This window comes from Thalassophryne amazonica, chromosome 18, assembly GCF_902500255.1.
Source record: "Thalassophryne amazonica chromosome 18, fThaAma1.1, whole genome shotgun sequence".
In the NCBI taxonomy this organism is placed as follows: domain Eukaryota; kingdom Metazoa; phylum Chordata; class Actinopteri; order Batrachoidiformes; family Batrachoididae; genus Thalassophryne; species Thalassophryne amazonica.
The window spans coordinates 70594587-70616701 of NC_047120.1; the positions used below are offsets into that span (position 1 = coordinate 70594587).

Here is a 22115-nt window from a genome sequence, read left to right on the forward strand (position 1 = left end):
TAATATGATGAATAATATGATACAGTTTGTGAAATTAACCATTTAAGACTTTGAGGTGCTCTGCTCGCTGTCACGTCTGACTCATGAATTAACTTGATTAGTATTCTAACGATATACAAATTAACACTGTTGGTGATTGAAGGACGTATCTGCTACTAACTCGTTTTGCTTCTCTGTGACCTCATGACAGCATTTCATGATGTCTTGCTCTTTTGTCCTGGTTATGATTCCATTGTGATTTTGTTTCATGTCTGTCACATATCGGTATTGATCATGTGCAAATGTTCTGTTGCTTTTGATAATTTTTTTTTATCTTTAGTTTTTGGGTTTCGGATCTGGTTTAGCCACAAAATGCTGCTGCTTCAAAGTAAAATTGCAAAAGACAATCCCTGCAGATTGTTTTTTAACTATTTGCTGGGCATTATGGACACGCACACTGAAGATTGTAACGAAACACTTCACTTTTTGTTTATTGGTGAGTAACTTTTCCAACAAACCAGGCAAGAAAAAACAACAAAACTTTAAAATGGTTCAGTGAATGAAATCCTTACAAAGCGTGACACACTCTTTAGACCTTTTGTAATCTAAGTGTTGAGACTCTTTAACTGTAAATATTATAAGGCTTCATACTTGGGCTTTGACTAACTAGTAATCTACAAGACCGAACTTGCAAACGTATTGCACCTTTTTAACAAAATACTGATGCCTTTTGTCTGGATTATCTCCTGTGTACAAAGCGTTTTTTTGTTTTTTTTTTTATGTTGTTGCAGCAGATATTTTATATTCGAAGCTTCAGAGAAGCTGATGCTATAACAAAGTTTACTGTGCTACAAAGTGCTGGCAAAAATTACAGAATTTCACTGCACAGAGGGCCGCTACTTACTTTGTAGCAAATAAATCACTGTGTATGACATACAGTATTAATAATTCAAATCATTAAATTTGTTTGAGGGCTGTTTGATAAAGTCAGAATGTTCAGCAATTGAACAAAAAATATTTTTGCATCATGTCTATATGTTTGTTTATTTGCTACAAAGTAAGAAAGCTGACTGAATATAATCTTTGTGTCGTGATTTGATGAGTTTATTGGCAGCTGGACAACTTCAGTGTTTGATGTAACAAGTTTGCAAGTCAGTGCTGAAGTCAGAGAGGAATCGTGTTACGTAAAGCAACTGTAAATTAACAGCAGGTTACATGAGGTCAGCGCTCAGAATAATTCAGTACGTAGCTCAGCTGGTGGATTTTGAGTTTAAACACCTTCCAAAATAACCTACATAAAGATTTTTGAGCCACTGAAGCAAATGGGTGAATTGCCGTTATGGCCAGGACCTCCTAGTGGCACTTGGAGGTACTGGCACTTTTGTGCTAGCCCGTGGCACTGCAGTGGCACCTCAGTGGCAGCATGTGGCACCTCAGTAACATTCTGTTGGTATAAAACACAACTTCCTTCATGGATGAAAACAAACAAAAACAGCTGCCACAAGGGTGAAAAAAAATCAAGAAAAAATAAGTACATTTTGAAACAGTTGAAAGACTAAATGAACTAATTGCTTCAGAGAATGGTTCATTTGTTTGAAACACTTTTCAAAACTAAAACAAGTGAGCATTAGTGGGAAATGAGACCTATGAGAATAAGAAGGAACAGACATGTGTGTTACAATGAAGGAAATGAGGAAAACCGGAGCTGATGATCAGTTTGTTGAAGGCTGCTGATGGTTCTGTACTCTTACCTGTTGCACTTGAAAAAGTTTGATGCCTCATCTTTTGCAAAATTATTATTGCAAACATAAAAAAGGTGTCTGTGTGTATTTATTTATTCTGGTGTGATTCTTTTTCTCTGTGCCTAAATGTAAACGTCACTAACATAGTCAGAATAAACCTGTTTAATTTGCTCTTCTCTCTTAGTTTTAAATATGTGCATTACTGGAGAAGAGTTTATGTCATCGCTCTACTTTAGACCATCAATGAAACTTTGGTTTAAAACACCAGGTGTTGTTTCATTTTTTTATTTTACTGAATAAAATATGAACGCAAAAAGTAAATAAACCAGATGCAAAGTTTCAGAGGAATGTGAAATTAAATCGTTTTGTCCAAACGACTAAATAAATATAGATTGGGGAGACTTTGTGACCAAAGGGTCATTGGTTCAAATCCTTGTCCGAGTGGATAATCACAAAAAAGCACCAGATGAGGTCTTAAATCCCCAAACTGTGTGTGCAGTGAGTGCTTTGCAGCGCAACATGTGAGACATCAATGTAAAGCACTCTATTGACACGAGCCCCGCCCCCTCACGTAGCTGCAACAGTGTTGCACTTAACTTTTATTTATTGATATTTTAATGGCTGCCAAGGTCAGTCCCGGTATATCGGGGCTCCATTAACACTGCCTTTGTGCACACGCATAACTGAGTTGATTAAACTCAAATCAGTTGATCTGGATTCAAAATATCTGCGTTTCCCATCTTCAGGTGAATCAAGTCAGTTTGTTAAAAAAAGTGCGCTCTGTCCATATTTGTAGGATGAAGGCACTATGTTTTTCATAGTTTGACCGCGTGGCCTAATGGATAAGGCGTCTGACTTCGGATCAGAAGATTGAGGGTTCGAGTCCCTTCGTGGTCGCTTTTTTTTCGAACTAATTCCGACATTGTTGAAAATCAACCACAGTGGTGTCGTATTTATTTGGTTACCGTGTGTTTTGAGGGGAAACGGTGCGTTTTGGCGACAGATTTTCGTGACATTTTACAGCTAAACGCGCGCTGCTAACAGGTCGCGGAGCTAACACTGGCTAACTACCTGAAACAACTGTGACGCAAAACAAAAATAAAAACCTGTATAAATAGTTCTAAATGTAACAATGTGTCACTTTATACCTTAATATGACCCTCTGTGAGTCTTTCTTTCAGTCAGCAGAGTGGCGCAGCGGAAGCGTGCTGGGCCCATAACCCAGAGGTCGATGGATCGAAACCATCCTCTGCTAAATGTTTTTAATTGTTTCCCCCCTGTTCCACCACATTTAGCAAATTTTATTTCCATGTCTGATGTGCAAATATTGAAAACATTTATTTTCAGGAATATTAGTTCGCTGGAATGACGTACTTTTAAAATAAATTTCTTTACAACAAAACACCTTTCGAAAATCAAAGTGGACACACACGCAATATAATATGCTGCGTTCTAAACCCTCGGAAATTTGGAGAGTCAAATAGAGATAAAATAATCAATCAATCAATTCAATCAATTTTATTTATATAGCGCCAAATCACAACAAACAGTTGCCCCAAGGAGCTTTATATTGTAAGGCAAAGCCATACAATAATTACGTAAAAAACCCCAACGGTCAAAACGACCCCCTGTGAGCAAGCACTTGGCGACAGTAGGAAGGAAAAACTCCCTTTTAACAGGAAGAAACCTCCAGCAGAACCAGGCTCAGAGAGGGGCAGTCTTCTGCTGGGACTGGTTGAGGCTGAGGGAGAGAACCAGGAAAAAGACATGCTGTGGAGGGGAGCAGAGATCAATCACTAATGATTAAATGCAGAGTGGTACATACAGAGCAGAGAGGGTGTCTGTCTCCCTGATCTGAATTGGGAGCTGGTTCCACAGGAGAGGAGCCTGAAAGCTGAAGGCTCTGCCTCCCATTCTACTCTTACAAACCCTAGGAACTACAAGTAAGCCTGCAGTCTGAGAGCGAAGCGCTCTATTGGGGTGATATGGTACTACGAGGTCCCTAAGATAAGAAGGGACCTGATTATTCAAAACCTTATAAGAAGAAAAATTTTAAATTCTATTCTAGAATTAACAGGAAGCCAATGAAGAGAAGCCAATATGGGTGAGATATGTTCTCTCCTTCTAGTCCCTGTCAGTACTCTAGCTGCAGCATTTTGAATTAACTGAAGGCTTTTCAGGGAACTTTTAGGACAACCTGATAATAATGAATTACAATAGTCCAGCCTAGAGGAAATAAATGCATGAATTAGTTTTTCAGCATCACTCTGAGACAAGACCTTTCTAATTTTAGAGATATTGCGTAAATGCAAAAAAGCAGTCCTACATATTTGTTTAATATGTGCATTGAAGGACATATCCTGATCAAAAATGACTCCAAGATTTCTCACAGTATTACTAGAGGCCAGGGTAATGCCATCCAGAGTAAGGATCTGGTTAGACACCATGTTTCTAAGATTTGTGGGGCCAAGTACAATAACTTCAGTTTTAGCTGAGTTTAAAAGCAGGAAATTAGAGGTCATCCATGTCTTTATGTCTGTAAGACAATCCTGCAGTTTAGCTAATTGGTGTGTGTCCTCTGGCTTCATGGATAGATAAAGCTGGGTATCATCTGCGTAACAATGAAAATTTAAACAATGCCGTCTAATAATACTGCCTAAGGGAAGCATGTATAAAGTGAATAAAATTGGTCCTAGCACAGAACCTTGTGGAACTCCATAATTAACCTTAGTCTGTGAAGAAGATTCCCCATTTACATGAACAAATTGTAATCTATTAGATAAATATGATTCAAACCACCGCAGCACAGTGCCTTTAATACCTATGACATGCTCTAATCTCTGTAATAAAATTTTATGGTCAACAGTATCAAAAGCAGCACTGAGGTCTAACAGAACAAGCACAGAGATGAGTCCACTGTCTGAGGCCATAAGAAGATCATTTGTAACCTTCACTAATGCTGTATCTGTACTATGATGAATTCTAAAACCTGACTGAAACTCTTCAAATAGACCATTCCTCTGCAGATGATCAGTTAGCTGTTTTACAACTACCCTTTCAAGAATTTCTGAGAGAAAAGGAAGGTTGGAGATTGGCCTATAATTAGCTAAGATAGCTGGGTCAAGTGATGGCTTTTTAAGTAATGGTTTAATTACTGCCACCTTAAAAGCCTGTGGTACATAGCCAACTAATAAAGATAGATTGATCATATTTAAGATCGACGCATTAATTAATGGTAGGGCTTCCTTGAGCAGCCTGGTAGGAATGGGGTCTAATAGACATGTTGATGGTTTGGATGAAGTAACTAATGAAAATAACTCAGACAGAACAATCGGAGAGAAAGAGTCTAACCAAATACCGGCATCACTGAAAGCAGCCAAAGATAACGATACGTCTTTGGGATGGTTATGAGTAATTTTTTCTCTAATAGTTAAAATGTTATTAGCAAAGAAAGTCATGAAGTCATTACTAGTTAAAGTTAAAGGAATACTCGGCTCAATAGAGCTCTGACTCTTTGTTAGCCTGGGGTTGTTCTTATTTTCTTCAATTAGTGATGAGTAGTAAGATGTCCTAGCTTTACGGAGGGCTTTTTTATAGAGCAACAGACTCTTTTTCCAGGCTAAGTGAAGATCTAAATTAGTGAGACGCCATTTCCTCTCCAACTTACGGGTTATCTGCTTTAAGCTGCGAGTTTGTGAGTTATACCACAGAGTCAGACACTTCTGATTTAAAGCTCTCTTTTTCAGAGGAGCTACAGCATCCAAAGTTGTCTTCAATGAGGATGTAAAACTATTGACGAGATACCCTATCTAACTTACAGAGTTTAGGTAGCTACTCTGCACTGTGTTGGTATATGGCTTTAGAGAACATAAAGAAGGAATCATATCCTTAAACCTAGTTACAGTGCGTTCTGAAAGACTTCTAGTGTAATGAAACTTAACTCAAATGAATTAAAGCTCTGTCTGGGTTTTTGATTAATTAATAAGCTGGAGTGGAAGATTGCTGCTAATCCTCCGCCTCGGCCTGTGCTACGAGCATTCTGGCAGTTAGTGTGACTCGGGGGAGTTGACTCATTTAAACTAACATATTCATCCTGCTGTAACCAGGTTTCTGTAAGGCAGAATAAATCAATATGTTGATCAATTATTATATCATTTACTAACAGGGACTTAGAAGAGAGAGACCTAATGTTTAATAGACCACATTTAACTGTTTTAGTCTGTGGTGCAGTTGAAGGTGCTATATTATTTTTTCTTTTTGAATTTTTATTCTTAAATAGATTTTTACTGGTTATTGGTGGTCTGGGGGCAAGCACCGTCTCTACGGGGATGGGGTAATGAGGGGATGGCAGGGGGAGAGAAGCTGCAGAGAGGTGTGTAAGACTACAACTCTGCTTCCTGGTCCCAACCCTGGATAGTCACGGTTTGGAGGATTTAAGAAAATTGGCCAGATTTCTAGAAATGAGAGCTGCTCCATCCAAAGTGGGATGGATGCCGTCTCTCCTAACAAGACCAGGTTTTCCCCAGAAGCTTTGCCAATTATCTATGAAGCCCACCTCATTTTTTGGACACCACTCAGACAGCCAGCAATTCAAGGAGAACATGCGGCTAAACATGTCACTCCCGGTCCGATTGGGGAGGGGCCCAGAGAAAACTACAGAGTCCGACATTGTTTTTGCAAAGTTACACACCGATTCAATGTTAATTTTAGTGACCTCCGATTGGCGTAACCGGGTGTCATTACTGCCGACGTGAATTACAATCTTACCAAATTTATGCTTAGCCTTAGCCAGCAGTTTCAAATTTCCTTCAATGTCGCCTGCTCTGGCCCCCGGAAGACAATTGACTATGGTTGCTGGTGTCGCTAACTTCACATTTCTCTAAACAGAGTCGCCAATAACCAGAGTTTGATTCTCGGCGGGTGTGTCGCCGAGTGGGGAAAAACGGTTAGAAATGTGAACGAGGTGGCGGTGTACAGGGGGCTTCTGTTTAGAACTACGCTTCCTCCTCACAGTCACCCAGTCGGCCTGCTTTCCCGGCTGCTAGGGATCTGCCGGAGGAGAACTAACGGCGGCTAAGCTACCTTGGTCCGCACCGACTACAGGGGCCTGACTAGCTGTAGGATTTTCCACGGTGCGGAGCCGAGTCTCCAATTCGCCCAGCCTGGCCTCCAAAGCTACGAATAAGATACACTTATTACAAGTACCATTACTGCTAAAGGAGGCCAAGGAATAACTAAACATTTCACACCCAGAGCAGAAAAGTGCGGGAGAGACAGGAGAAGCCGCCATGCTAAACCGGCTAAGAGGCCACTCTGAAAGGTGCAGTTTTGTTTTATTGGGGGGGGATACCAGTCAGTATCTGGTGTGACCACCATTTGCCTCATGCAGTGCAACACATCTCCTTCGCATCATCCGTGAAGAGAACATCTCTCCAACGTGCCAAACGGCAGCGAATGTGAGCATTTGCCCACTCAAATCGGTTACGACGACGAACTGGAGTCAGGTCGAGACCCAGATGAGGACGACGAGCATGCAGATGAGCTTCCCTGAGACGGTTTCTGACAGTTTGTGCAGAAATTCTTTGGTTATGCAAACCGATTGTTCCAGCAGCTGTCCGAGTGGCTGGTCTCAGACGATCTTGGAGGTGAACATGCTGGATGTGGAGGTCCTGGGCTGGTGTGGTTACACGTGGTCTGCGGTTGTGAGGCTGGTTGGATGTACTGCCAAATTCTCTGAAACGCCTTTGGAGACGGCTTATGGTAGAGAAATGAACATTCAATACACGAGCAACAGCTCTGGTTGACATTCCTGCTGTCAGCATGCCAATTGCACGCTCCCTCAAATCTTGCGACATCTGTGGCATTGTGCTGTGATAAAACTGCACCTTTCAGAGTGGCCTTTTATTGTGGGCAGTCTAAGGCACACCTGTGCACTAATCATGGTGTCTAATCAGCATCTTGATATGGCACACCTGTGAGGTGGGATGGATTATCTCAGCAAAGGAGAAGTGCTCACTATCACAGATTTAGACTGGTTTGTGAACAATATTTGAGAGAAATGGTGATATTGTGTATGTGGAAAAAGTTTTAGATCTTTGAGTTCATCTCATACAAAATGGGAGCAAAACCAAAAGTGTTGCGTTTATATTTTTGTTAAGTGTATATTCAGAAATGATATGAGAATAACACTGTGAGTGGATTATTAATCAATGACATTAGTGATCATCTACCAGTTTTCATAGTAACATATTATATAATAACAAAAACAATATTAAAGGAATATGGGATATATTAAATAGAATTATCAAAAATGGTAATAAAAAACAGAGTTACCCTCAGTATTTCATTGATAATAATGTTAAGAAGGAAAATAAGGATGAGGTAGTCAACGGTTTTAATAATTTTTTTGTAAATATTGGACCAAGCTTGGCAGAAAAAATTCCCAATTCCCAACCTGAGGATTGGGATAATAATCTCATAGAAAGAAATCCCTGTTCAATGTTCCTCACAGCAGTGGATGGAAAAGAAATTATAGACGTGAATAATTGTAAATATAAAACATCTACCGATTTAAATGAAATTGATATGGTGGTGGTAAAACAGGTCATTGAATGGATTGTAGAACCATTAACATACATCTAACTTATTTCAAACCGGTAAATTTCCCAATCAAATGAAAATAGCTAAGGTTGTGCCGCTGTATAAGATTGGGGATAGATACCACTTCACAAATTATAGACCTGTTTCTTTGCTTCCATAATTTTCCAAATTATTAGAAAAGTTATTCAATAATAGATTAGACAAATTCATAAATAAACATAAATTACTTACTGATAGTCAATATGGATTCAGAGCACATAGTTCAACATCACTTGCATTAATAGAATCAGTTGAGGAGATTACAAACGCCATAGACCACAAATTACATTCAGTTGGAATATTTATAGACCTTAAAAAAGCTTTTGATACAATCAATCATGATATATTAATCAATAAACTTGAACAGTATGGGATTAGGGGGTTGGTGTTGCACTGGGTGAGAAACTACTTAAGTAACAGAAAACAGTTTGTGAAGTTGGGGGAATATACATCATCATGCTTGGACAATGTTTGTGGCGTCCCACAGGGGTCAGTATTGGGTCCAAAACTGTTTCTAATTTATATAAATGATATTGTCAATATTTCCAAAATATTAAAATTAGTATTATTTGCAGATGACACAAGCATTTTTTGTTCAGGGGGGGATTTGCAGGAGTTACTGAGGAGGATCAGTATAGAAATGGGAAAATTGAAAATATGGTTTGACAGAAACAAATTATCATTAAACTTAAGTAAAACAGAATACATGTTATTTGGCTATTGTAATACAGACATACAGGTTCAGTTACAAGTCGAGGGGGTAGATATTGAAAGGGTACATGAAAATAAGTTTCTGGGGGTGATAATAGATGATAAGATAAACTGGAAGACTCATATAAAACATATACAAAGTAAACTGTCAAGAAGCATTTCAGTTCTAAACAAAGCGAAACATATTCTGGACCACAACTCACTCCGCATTCTTTACTGCTCACTGGTTTTACCATATTTACAGTACTGTGCAGAGGTATGGGGTAATACTTATAAAGGTACAACACAATCACTATCAGTAATGCAGAAAAGAGCTATAAGAATCATTCATAATACTGGCTATAGAGATCATACAAATCCACTATTTTTACAATCCAAATTCTTAAAATTCACAGACTTGGTTCATTTTCAAACAGTACAAATTGTGTATAAAGCAATAAACAATTTACTTCCAGCAAATATTAAAAATGTTTTTTTAACAGATCAGGGGATTACAGTCTGAGGGGGAAATTTAATTTAAAGCATCAGTGGGCACGAACAACATTAAAAGGTTTCTGTATTTCTGTCTGTGGGGTGAGGATGTGGAACAGATTGGGAGTGGGGCTCAAGCAATGTCCAAGCATGAACCAGTTTAAACAGCGGTACAAAAATATGTTTTTTTCTAGGTATAGGGAGGAGGAAGGGTAATGAGGGTTAGGGTGTTTTTGTTTTTTGCTTTGGCTTGTAAATATATAGTATTTTGTATGTAAGTAGGTATGTGTAGGTGTATATTTATGTTTGTGTGTATTATATATATATATATATATATTGATATCGGTTTAGGTGTGTAGGAATCTATGTGTATATGTGGCAAAGGGTATTACTGGTTGTGGGGAAGAAGGGGTAGGGATAAATAAGCTGATGCTTCACCCTACCCCTTTTCGGACATGTTGGGTACACAGTAGGAACTTTTTTTGTTGTTGTCTTCACTGATCTATCTTGTATTTGTTGTTGTATCAAATGTTCGAAATAAACAGTTTTCATCCAGTCTAAATGGTAGTGAACTGCATTTATATTGCGCTTTTCCGTCTGCATCAGACGCTCACATCAATGTCTCACATTTGCTGCTGCCATACAAGGTGCCCACTACAAATATGATTAAATATGATTCAATTAAGTACTTTTATTTCATATTTTTAGACGAAATGTGGACTGATATGATGATAACACTATGTAACACAATTTTTGGTGCATCAACAAAGTATTGAACAAAGGCTGTGAATACTCATGGACATGGGATTTCTCAGTTTTTTTAAAATCTTTTAATAAATTGGCAAAAATTTCAAAACTTTCTTCATGTTGTCATTATGGGGTGTTGTGAGTAGAGGTTTGAGGGGAAATCCATTTTGAAATAGGGCTGTAACATAAAATACTTTCCAGATGTTCTGTGTGTAATATAGCCTCATTCTATGTACAATTAGCTACATTAGCAACAGCACATCATCAAAATTGTCTTTTACTATTTCATTTAGCCCAAATGTTAGCCTAACTCTACTCTGATACACCAAGTAGTTGTCCCATATTTGTCTCTGAGTTAATCTCATGAACACACTTTTTCTGGGCGTAGAGTCTTTAGTTGTTTTGTCGGGTATTTCCGAGCTTTCAACATTAGTACCACTGTCGTTTCTCCAGCCATAAATGCGGCTGCCTTGGCTGTGATGTCAACTCGGATACCTCGGGTTACTTGTGAGTTTCAGAGTGAACATTCCAACCCGACAGAGCATTCAAGGCATTTATCCCGGAGTGACCCAAAACACCAGAAGACCAAATCAGGTGTAGATACCATCAGCACACACGCACTAGAAGTTCAATAAATGTCAGTTGACTGCTAACTAACCCGCTGTCAGCAATAATGGACATCATATGAAAACTGACCCAATGGACCAACTCACACAACTTAAAAAACAAAAAAAAACAAAACTAAAGATAACTAAAAACAGCTGGATGATTCTTCACCAAACATGGTGAGAATATTAATTTGACAGATATCTCAAGATATTAAATGCTAGAAGCACTTTGGGCAAAGGTCAGCAAAAACATGCTTTCGACAAAGACATATTTTCTACTATATCTCAACAATAAATTTAACGAGAGAGAAGAGCTAAAGCTTATACTATCAGCAAAATATTTGTGACTGATTGGTAAAATTAAGTATCGGACATGGATATATCCCAGTCTTTGGATTATGTCTATCTCTTATTATATCTTGTTTAAATTTTACCTGTTAGCTGCTGGAACACATAAATTTCCATTCTGAGATTAATAAAGAATTAATCTTAAATCCAATTTAGCAGAAAAACAACAAATGTGATCACCTTGTAAAACTCACCAAATTATAAAGGCACGTAATGGCCCAGTCACACGGCACTTAACGAACGAAGGGTGACGAAGCCCTGACGAAACAAGAAACCTGGACCTTCGTTGACTGTCGTTGGCATCGTTTAACCTTCGCGCAGCTTCGTTCCTGCAGCTGGCGCTTCATAAGGATTTTTAAACTGTTGAAAAATTTGAACGAAGGGCAACGAAAACCTGTTTGTCTGCATCTCGTTTTGCTGTCGTTCTGTTATTGTTTAATTTGACTTCGTTGGAGCAGCTGAATGTTTTCACACAGCGCAGAAGCCGGTTTGTGAGCGCTGAGGCTGCTGCTGCGTTCATGTACATCGGAAATTACAGGGTAAACTCAGACTGCTTGCTTGGATTTTTTTGATCTGTGTGGGGGGCAGCTTCAATGGGCTCAGGCACCTTACATAGGCCAAAATTAATCTTTTGTGTGGATATAATTAATTATTTTGCCACAAGCAACTGTTGAATTTGAAACAACGAAAAAGTAGTGTACTTTCCGACGGTACTTGAATGCAGCATTAGCAGCTCCTGCGTGTGCTTATTATTTTGTATTAAATATAACAATCTGAATGTAGGAATGACAACCCAGTCCTTCTGTACATGTGGCAACAGGTAGATGAAGCAAAATGATGATATAAAGAGCTGTTCTGGAAGGAAAAATTCACGTTGTGGATCAGTGATCAGCTGGTGGAAATAACGGCACGTGTCAATGCGCGCGTTCACACGCACTGATTTACTGTTCTGATATATTCAAACATCTTTACACTTATATTTATTCTCCCTTTTGACAGTTTTCTGTTATAAATAAATATATATGGCTTAGAACATAATACTGTGATACAGCAGTGACCACAGAAGTTTTTTTTTTTTTAATTGGAGGAAGACGGAGCGCACAGCGTGTCAACGGACAGTGTGGATTCTGATGATGATGGAGATGATCCCTCTTTTGTTCTGGACGAGGAACCAGAGCAGGTGGTCCACCGACGTGCACACAGATCTCCAGATTCTGTTTGCAGTTTCTCCAGGACTCAGGCGTTATGAGCTCCTCCAGCGCCGAGTCCTGGAACGCAGAGACGCAGACACACACTGCTCCAGCTGTGGCTCCAGGTGCGTTTCGTCGAGATCGTGAGCTTCAGTTTTGTTAATTTCCTCTTTCGTCCCTTTTGCGCTCTTGCTTCGCAGACTGTTCGGTGATAAAAGCTCTTTCGTCCACCTTTTGTCAACGAATTGTGACGTTTTTTTTTTTTTTTTACTTTTTCCCTTCGTTCAGGAATAGTCGTGTGCCGTGTGACTGGGCCATAAAGTAGATAAACTGATCAGATGTTCATTAACTTTTTCTTTTGCATATGTTGATCTTTGTGCAAACAACTGGAATTCTGATTCAGGATTATGAAAATTAGGAGCAGGTGTTGTTGAATTTCCATGTAGCTTGACTGCCTCCTGCTGGACATGTGTGGGCTTTGTTGCACAGAATAATATTATCATCACATGCACATTGATGGAAATGAGGAGCAGGTGTGGTTGAAGTTATTTTTGGCTAAAATAAGCTTGTTTCATTTCCATTGTCTAGATTTTGGTGCCTGCTTGTCAAACGTTTCTCTATGCAATTGTTCTATTAAGAATGAACAAAACAATAATGCGATATATAGAAAACAGAACTCTGATTTACTCTGGACATGTAAATTATACTGAATAATCCAGAATACAATCATACAAAAACAGTCCTTGTCAGTCAAAATCCATCCGTCTGCTCTGTTTGGTGGCTGAATGAATCATCTTCTGTTTGAGGCGCTCCTTGTTCCTCCTCTCTAGCCTGCAGGACATAGTCCACATTAAAGATACACCAACAGAAAAAGGAAAAAATCTGCTCGGGACCTGGCTAATACCTGGATTCCCTAAGCGCGATGTCTTCTGCCGTTGGTTCATATGGTCTGGCACCAGCCTCAGCTATGATGGCGGCTATCTTCTTCACGCAGTCGTTCAGGTTCCTCTGCTGGTTCCTGCTCAGTTCTGAGGTCACCAGGAGCTCCCCGGCCTTGTTGATTTGGTTTTTGTTCTGCGGGTCCGAGCAGGGATTCAGTCACAGGTGTGTATTGTTGAAAACACTCACAGACACAGAAATGTCCAGAGATCACGCCAACTGCAGACAAACCTTTTCCAAGATTTTTTGCCGAACATCTGCAGGGATCCAGTCTGCGGTTTGGACGAGGAATCGGACCTCGGCTCTGCTGTTCACTGTGGATTGGACATAATTTGGACACAAAACGCAGCAGGTTTAGAAGATTCAAACTGGACGTAGTGACGTCTCTGTGCACATTCTTTGGACTCGCTCTAGTTCAGTTAGCTCGATCTACGTACAAAGCAGCATCTGTTTCAACAGTAAAAAGTTCAAAGTCTGAGGACCTTTGTTGACGTGTTGACCACCGGGACCCCTGCTCCTGCTGTAGGATATCGTCAGGTGATCTGAGAGGAGAAGAAGCACAAGTAAAGCCTCAGAATGGGGGGAAGCTGAAGGGTTCTCGATGCTCTGAAATGTGTTTTAGCGCAATAAATTGAAATGTCATGAGAAGATTTGTGAAATCCAGCAGTCTGAGTCTGACAACGCAGTCGTCACTTTAAAATCATGTCGCCGTGACACAAAATCACACTTATGTAAACATTACAATTAATCTGGCACTTGTCCGATTCAGGCAAAGCTGTAAGGGATCTGTTTTGTCCCATCCAGGACAAGCGTTAATATTGATGCAAATCTCAAAAAACTAACAAAATCATACAAACAACTCGATTAAATATTTCTTGGGCTCCATGATTCTGATGCTGACTGAGTCCCGGGTCAGAACTGCCCTCTGCGGTCTGTACTGCTGTGTTCAAAACCTTTGGAAGCTCAGAAACAACAAACATAAAAAACTCCTTTGCTGACGTGTGGTGCCATGAACTTAAAGTGTGTTTCACTAGTAAATAAAATGTCAAATCAGCTGACTATTCTAAATAAAGAATTATGAAGTCATGAACACGGGAAAATTAGCCTGATTTCACCTGCTGCTGATAAACGCTAAGAAACCTCAACCTATGAAGAACAGAAATTTTGGTGACATCATCTCAGGTCCTACCTCTAAAATGAATGGGGGGGAAATGTAATTTTTTAGTGTGAAATCAGCCTTTCGGTGGACTTTGAGGGTCACTACATCAAAATGGTTATAATGTGTATTTTGCAAGGATGTAGTTACACGACTCGTGTTGCTTATTAGGTGAACAGATTTCCCAAATATAATATTTTTGAGGAGGAAAGTGAGAGTTTCTTTATAGTGCAAACATCAGTAAGTGAAGCCCAGCACGGATCAGATGTGGATCAAACTTAGTCTGTTCACTGAGACTGCCAGTTTGCACCTCATTGTCACAAATAAGAGTGATTGACGCACTTTTGATTGAGATATAATGCAAAATGTACACCAAATGTTTTTTTTTAAATATTAAATTCAAATATCCACAAAATCCAAAATCCAGATCAGATACAGATCAAACTTTGTCAGGTGATAGTGAGTGTCTTCAGAGTGATTGACGCACATTTTATTAAGATATATAATGTAAAATATACATTAAATGGGGTTTTCAGTGTTAAATTTAAGGCAGAGACTTCATAGCTGTTAAATGGCTACAGAAAGCAACGCTCTCCGTAGTTGGCAATCAATTTACCCTATCAAGGTTTCAAATCCCATAAAATCTCAAGCTATAATATATATATTATATTATATTATACAGTTTTACATACTATAATGGTTTGATGACTATGGAGAGGAGTGCTCTGCATCAGTCGATAAAGGATACCATCCTACACATCTGTCAAATATGAAAGAAATGTGAACTTTTTTGACGGAGTTATGAATTTTTTAATATTTGTTCAATGTTCAAGGTTCCAGGCTGTTTACAAATAGACAAATAAATAAACAGGGGTGAAAACGTGACGAACAAGAAACTATAAATTCATTTCCAAACTGCCTTTTCCACCACTTTAAATAATTTGTAAATGTTTTTATTACTCAGTGGGCGTCTAGTGACCTTTTATTGATCAAATTTAGTGTCTGGTGTTTGCCTGATTTTTTTTTTTTTTAAAGTACGTTGGAACGCGATAAAATTAAGTCAACATCAAAAATATATTAAATATTTACCAATTGGAACGTGTACTTCTGTGTCCTGAAACAGACAAAAGTGGGGGGGAGACAAGCTAAAACTAATCAGCACAATTATAATATTGCAATGTAAAAACGTTAAATTTCTCTGCTTTCAGTTTTATTTCTGTTATTTGCAGTTTAGCTTCGACTTTTTTCGAGCAGTAACTGACCTGATTGTCGTCTCTCCGTCGTGTTGTAAAACCAGCAGTCTGCTTGGGAGTGTCGTTCACAGCTCTTATTACAAAACCCCTGAGTTTTACATGTCGGGAATTTTGATTTATTACAGAAAAACTAAAAAAATATCGACAACAAAACCGTCCGAGCTGTTCGGCCGCCATGTCGATCCAACATGGCGTCGGTTACATTCAGCAAAACAAACGTACAGAAAAATAAGATAACGAGCGATTGCCGTTAATGTAATACAAAAAAAATAGAAATAAATACCGTTTTGTTGTTTTTAAAAAACTGTCAAGTCTGTGGTTGGGGAGAAAAAAAAGTAGGTTCCACCGAGATTTGAACTCGGATCGCTGGATTCAGAGTCCAGAGTGCTAACCATTACACCATGGAACCAGATAGCCTTGCATGTGCCAACACACACTCTTAATCTTTAATTTATTATTTTTACATGACAAATCTTAGCCACCTCAAGACGCTTCACACGAAACAATTCAGAAAACAAAATTAAATGAATTAAAACATTAAAAAGCATAGTAAAATAGTAAAAAGCATAATAACACACTATGTCAGTATGTTAGCCATACGAAAGGGAAAATAACTGTGTCTTAAGTCTGGAATTGAAAGTCTCTACATCTGTTTTATTGATGCAGAGATCATTCATTCCATCATTTTGAATTATATAACGGCTGAGTGGATCCTTGTCATTTGATTGGTGCTTTGTATGTCACATGGCATGGATTCATTGTCCGATTTGTGTTGCACAGCATTTAGAGTGTATACCATTGTTTGTATACCATTTCCGTTCGTGACCTCTAGCCTTATGCTTATGCACAATATTCGTGACAGCAATACCACGTGCGAGAACCAAATCCAGGGTATTTCCACTAATGTGCATCGAGTCCTGAATGCATTGCTGAAATGCTAATGCATCCACAATTTCCATAAATGATTTGCAGAAGGGATCAGAAGGCTTATTTATATGAATGTTAAAGTCCCCAATGACCAGAATGTTATCTGTACTAGTTGACAAGTTAGAGACGAACACACCAAACAGTGACAAAGTAATATGACTGAGGAAAAAATGTCTCGAACACTCAGGCTCTCAGCACAGGATCTCCACAGGGCTGTGTCCTTTCCCCTCTGCTCTTCTCCCTCTACACTAACTGCTGCACCTCCAGCCACGACTCTAAAGCTCATCAAGTTTGCAGACGACACCACCCTCATCGGACTCATTTCGGATGGCTATGAGTCTGCCTACAGGAGGGAGGTGGACCGGCTGGTGACCTGGTGCAGCAGCAACAACTTGGAGCTCAACGCCCAGAAAACTGCAGTTGATCGTGGACTTCAGGAAAGCCACAGCCTCCCCACCCCCCCCCCCCCCCCCCCAACCAACAGCCCCATCACCACCGTGGACTGTCACCGCTTCCTCGGCACCACCATCACCCAGGACCTCAAGTGGGAGTCAACCATCAGCTCCCTCATCAAGAAGGCCCAGCAGAGGATGTACTTCCTGCGGCAGCTGAAGGCGGCCAAGCTGCCTGTCCAGCTGATGGTGCAGTTCTGCTCCTCCATCACGGTGTGGTACGCCGGGGCCACAGCCAGGGACAGACACAGACTGCTGCGCATTGTGGCCTCTGCTGAGAAGGTGATCGGCTGTAGCCTTCCATCTCTCCACGACCTGCACGTCTCCAGGACTCTGGGCCGAGCAGGTTGGATCACAGCTGACCCTTCTCACCCTGCACACGGTCTATTCAAACCACTCCCCTCGGGCAGGGGGCTACGGTCCATCCGGACCAGAACCTCCCGCCATAAGAACAGTTTCTTCCCCTCTGCCATTAGACTCATGAACACCTCATAACTCAGTCACCTTAAGCTTAACTCTGTCACTTTATCATTTTATCACGGGTCACTTTACTTTGGTTTTTAATTGCACTCCTCCCACTGCACTTTTTTTTCTGTTCCTCTGTTGCACACAGCCTTTCATATTTTTTTTTTAATCTTAGATTTTATCTTATTTTGACACATATGTTATATTTTATCTTAGCATTCTTACTTTCTTCTTAATTTTGCACCATTGTACCGAAGCAAATTCCTAGTCTGTGAATCCTGTTCAATGGCAATGGCAATAAACGTCTTCTGATTCTGATTTTTATTCTTCTGACCTTGGCAATATGTAGCATCATAGGCAGAGTGGAGAATCAGATGTTCAAACAAGTTATATTTGTGACCCCCAACAGCTAATAAGCTAAACCTAGATTTATAAATAAGAGCAACATCCCAGCCTTGGTTCGCATCACGAGGGATGTGACTAAATGTGTATGCCGGTGGGCAGGCTTCCTTTAAAGGGAGGACAGCTGTAGGTTTGAGCCAGGTTTCACATAACCCAGTCATATCTAAGTGAAGATCAATAATTATATCATTAATCAACAATGATTTTGAGGACAGTGATCTTATCAATCAATTTTATTTATATAGCGCCAAATCACATTGTAAGGCAAGGCCATACAATAATTACGTAAAAACCCCAACGGTCAAAACGACCCCCTGTGAGCAAGCACTTGGCGACAGTGAGAAGGAAAAACTCCCTTTTAACAGGAAGAAACCTCCAGCAGAACCAGGCTCAGGGAGGGGCAGTCTTCTGCTGGGACTGGTTGGGGCTGAGGGAGAGAACCAGGAAAAAGACATGCTGTGGAGGGGAGCAGAGATCAATCACTAATGATTAAATGCAGAGTGGTGCATACAGAGCAAAACGAGAAAGAAACAGTGCATCATGGGAACCCCCCAGCAGTCTACGTCTATAGCAGCATAACTAAGGGATGGTTCAGGGTCACCTGATCCAGCCCTAACTATAAGCTTTAGCAAAAAGGAATGTTTTAAGCCTAATCTTAAAAGTAGAGAGGGTGTCCGTCTCCCTGAACTGAATTGGCTCTGCCTCCCATTCTACTCTTACAAACCCTAGGAACTACAAGTAAGCCTGCAGTCTGAGAGCGAAGCGCTCTATTGGGGTGATATGGTACTATGAGGTCCCTAAGATAAGATGGGACCTGATTATTCAAAACCTTATAAGAAGAAAAATTTTAAATTCTATTCTAGAATTAACAGGAAGCCAATGAAGAGAGGCCAATATGGGTGAGATATGCTCTCTCCTTCTAGTCCCCATTAGTACTCTAGCTGCAGCATTTTGAATTAACTGAAGGCTTTTCAGGGAACTTTTAGGACAACCTGATAATGAATTACAATAGTCCAGCCTAGAGGAAATAAATGCATGAATTAGTTTTTCAGCATCACTCTGAGACAAGACCTTTCTAATTTTAGAGATATTGCGCAAATGCAAAAAAGCAGTCCTACATATTTGTTTAATATGCGCATTGAATGACATATCCTGATCAAAAATGACTCCAAGATTTCTCACAGTATTACTAGAGGTCAGGGTAATGCCATCCAGAGTAAGGATCTGGTTAGACACCATGTTTCTAAGATTTGTGGGGCCAAGTACAATAACTTCAGTTTTATCTGAGTTTAAAAGCAGGAATTAGAGGTCATCCATGTCTTTATGTCTGTAAGACAATCCTGCAGTTTAGCTAATTGGTGTGTGTCCTCTGGCTTCATGGATAGATAAAGCTGGGTATCATCTGCGTAACAATGAAAATTTAAGCAATGCCATCTAATAATACTGCCTAAGGGAAGCATGTATAAAGTGAATAAAATTGGTCCTAGCACAGAACCTTGTGGAACTCCATAATTAACCTTAGTCTGTGAAGAAGATTCCCCATTTACATGAACAAATTGTAATCTATTAGATAAATATGATTCAAACCACCGCAGTGCAGTGCCTTTAATACCTATGGCATGCTCTAATCTCGGTAATAAAATTTTATAGTCAACAGTATCAAAAGCAGCACTGAGGTCTAACAGAACAAGCACAGAGATGAGTCCACTGTCTGAGGCCATAAGAAGATCATTTGTAACCTTCACTAATGCTGTTTCTGTACTATGATGAATTCTAAAACCTGACTGAAACTCTTCAAATAGACCATTTCTCTGCAGATAATCAGTTAGCTAATTTACAACTACCCTTTCAAGAATTTTTGAGAGAAAAGGAAGGTTGGAGATTGGCCTATAATTAGCTAAGATAGCTGGGTCAGGTGATGGCTTTTTAAGTAATGGTTTAATTACTGCCACCTTAAAAGCCTGTGGTACATAGCCAACTAATAAAGATAGATTGATCATATTTAAGATCGAAGCATTAAATAATGGTAGGGCTTCCTTGAGCAGCCTGGTAGGAATGGGGTCTAATAGACATGTTGATGGTTTGGATGAAGTAACTAATGAAAATAACTCAGACAGAGCAATCGGAGAGAGAGTCTAACCAAATACCGGCATCACTGAAAGCAGCCAAAGATAACGATACGTCTTTGGGATGGTTATGAGTAATTTTTTCTCTAATAGTTAAAATTTTATTAGCAAAGAAAGTCATGAAGTCATTACTAGTTAAAGTTAATGGAATACTCAGCTCAATAGAGCTCTGACTCTTTGTCAGCCTGGCTATAGTGCTGAAAAGAAACCTGGGGTTGTTCTTATTTTCTTCAATTAGTGATGAGTAGTAAGATGTCCTAGCTTTACGGAGGGCTTTTTTATAGAGCAACAGACTCTTTTTCCAGGCTAAGTGAAGATCTTCTAAATTAGTGAGATGCCATTTCCTCTGCAACTTACGGGTTATCTGCTTTAAGCTTCAAGTTTGTGAGTTATACCACGGAGTCAGGCACTTCTGATTTAAAGCTCTTTTTCAGAGGAGCTACAGCATCCAAAGTTGTGTTCAATGAGGATGTAAAACTATTGACGAGATTCTCTATCTCACTAACAAGAGTTTAGGTAGCTACTCTGCACTGTGTTGGTATATGGCATTAGAGAACATAAAGAAGGAATCATATCCTTAAACCTAGTTACAGCGCTTTCTGAAAGATTTCTAGTGTAATGAAACTTATTCCACACTGCTGGGTAGTCCATCAGAGTAAATGTAAATGTTATTAAGAAATGATAATGAGACCCAGACTAAAGACCTCAGTGGGGTTGTTGAACTGTTTGGTTTTAGGGGTGGTTCCAGAGTAGCATATATAAGATGTCTAGAAGTAGGTTTAGGTTTGAGACATTCCACATAGGTTGTAGGTAGGAGACACGAAATCTTTGATATTGTTGGAACAGCCAATGGGCTGACCTCAATTTCAACATCATCCAATATAGTAATGTGTATTAAGTTTGCTAAACATATCCCTCTATGATTTTAAGGACACGTCTACGGAAACAGGCCACAGTCTCAACTTGATAAACCTCCCTTAAAAGGGGCGGTGCCATAAAGTACGTCACAGAAAAAGAAAAAACAAATTTCTATAAAAATATAAAAAGTATTACTGCATTATATATAAACACACGCACATACACATAAACACACACACGTATAAAATCAGCTGTCATTCACAAAATTTTCAGCAAATTTATGTTTTTGGTCCATTAGTGTCAAAAATCAGCCCACAGACTGCATTAAAAAAAACCTGCCAAGATGTGGAACCACGTGTGGAACACATGAAATAAACAGCGAACATTTACAATACAATAAAAACATGTTAAAACAGTGCAAAAGCATTAATGTCATAATTTACCCCTTATTTACTTTTTTGTATTTTTGAGACTGAAACCAACTTTCAAGTGCTTTTCCTCAGACTTTGGTGAAAGCCTGAACTTGTACCCTGTAAACTCAGTGAATGGATGAATGAATATACAGATAAATGAACAAGTCCGTCCCTTCCTGATTAACACGGTAACTAAAAACAGTAAGTGCCATCATCATCGTCATCATGCTGAGTGCTCCGTGATGTCATATTTAATTATTTTTATTAACAGCTGTGTTCAGTTGTCATACATATTTATACACAGCAGTCGGCCTCGGTTTATGTTCGGGCCACTTGCAGCATCTCCTCCACGCTGAGCAGTTTTTCTCGAGGTTTTCCTGCAGCTTCACCTCTCCTAGTCTCCACACCGTTGATTTTTTCCCAGTCGGAGAAGGTGACAGGCTTCACTCCTGCAAAATAATATAAATAAGCTTGTTTTAGGAAGCACAATTTATGCTCCATTTGTGGACATGAATCTGTCCTTGTGTTTCAAACAGCGCTGCCGTCACTTCTCATACATATTGATAATGGCATGGACATTAAAAATGTCCACTAGAGGGCAGTGCAGACTACTTAACCCTTGATAGAGAGAGTGGCGTCAACTCAGAACGTGGCGCCATTTTGGTTCCAACTGCATTGAACTATTGAAT

At 39.5% G+C, this 22115-nt stretch overlaps 2 protein-coding genes and 3 non-coding genes across 6 annotated transcripts in view; 2 read left to right on the forward strand and 3 right to left on the reverse strand.

The window, feature by feature from the left end:
* The first annotated feature begins 2545 nt into the window (after positions 1-2545).
* trnar-ucg lies at positions 2546-2618 on the forward strand. The gene has a single exon. It is a non-coding gene; the product is annotated as a tRNA-Arg (tRNA).
* A 286-nt stretch (positions 2619-2904) lies between these two features.
* On the forward strand, positions 2905-2976 carry trnam-cau. The gene has a single exon. It is a non-coding gene; the product is annotated as a tRNA-Met (tRNA).
* Positions 2977-13099: 10123 nt separating this feature from the next.
* Positions 13100-16034, reverse strand: mrpl58 (mitochondrial ribosomal protein L58). The gene is made up of 6 exons (XM_034193328.1): positions 15793-16034; positions 15620-15644; positions 13857-13916; positions 13606-13688; positions 13340-13509; positions 13100-13266 (listed from the first exon to the last, which is right to left on the reverse strand). The coding sequence occupies exons 1-6, from the start codon at positions 15958-15960 to the stop codon at positions 13182-13184; spliced, it is 591 nt and encodes a 196-aa protein (XP_034049219.1). The 5' UTR covers positions 15961-16034; the 3' UTR covers positions 13100-13181.
* Positions 16035-16120: 86 nt separating this feature from the next.
* Positions 16121-16192, reverse strand: trnaq-cug. The gene has a single exon. It is a non-coding gene; the product is annotated as a tRNA-Gln (tRNA).
* A 5054-nt stretch (positions 16193-21246) lies between these two features.
* The window catches only part of fdxr (ferredoxin reductase), a 31784-nt gene continuing 30915 nt past the window's right edge, over positions 21247-22115 (reverse strand). Inside the window, exon 11 of one of the 2 annotated variants that reach the window (XM_034194179.1) lies at positions 21247-21875. In XM_034194179.1, the coding sequence (XP_034050070.1) occupies positions 21745-21875 (131 nt within the window). In that variant the 3' untranslated portion in view covers positions 21247-21744. The remainder of the gene's footprint in view (positions 21876-22115) is intronic. The other variant, XM_034194178.1, reaches the window with a different exon arrangement.

Excerpts from the sequence above, each read along its gene's own strand:
- mrpl58 (XM_034193328.1), bottom strand. The coding sequence starts at position 15,960 with ATGGCGGCCGAACAGCTCGGACGGTTTTGTTGTCGATATTTTTTTAGT. Across the intron at positions 13,689-13,856 it reads TGGTCAACACGTCAACAAAG|TGAACAGCAGAGCCGAGGTC; the intron begins GTCCTCAGACTT and ends TCCAATCCACAG. Across the intron at positions 13,510-13,605 it reads GGCAAAAAATCTTGGAAAAG|AACAAAAACCAAATCAACAA; the intron begins GTTTGTCTGCAG and ends TCGGACCCGCAG.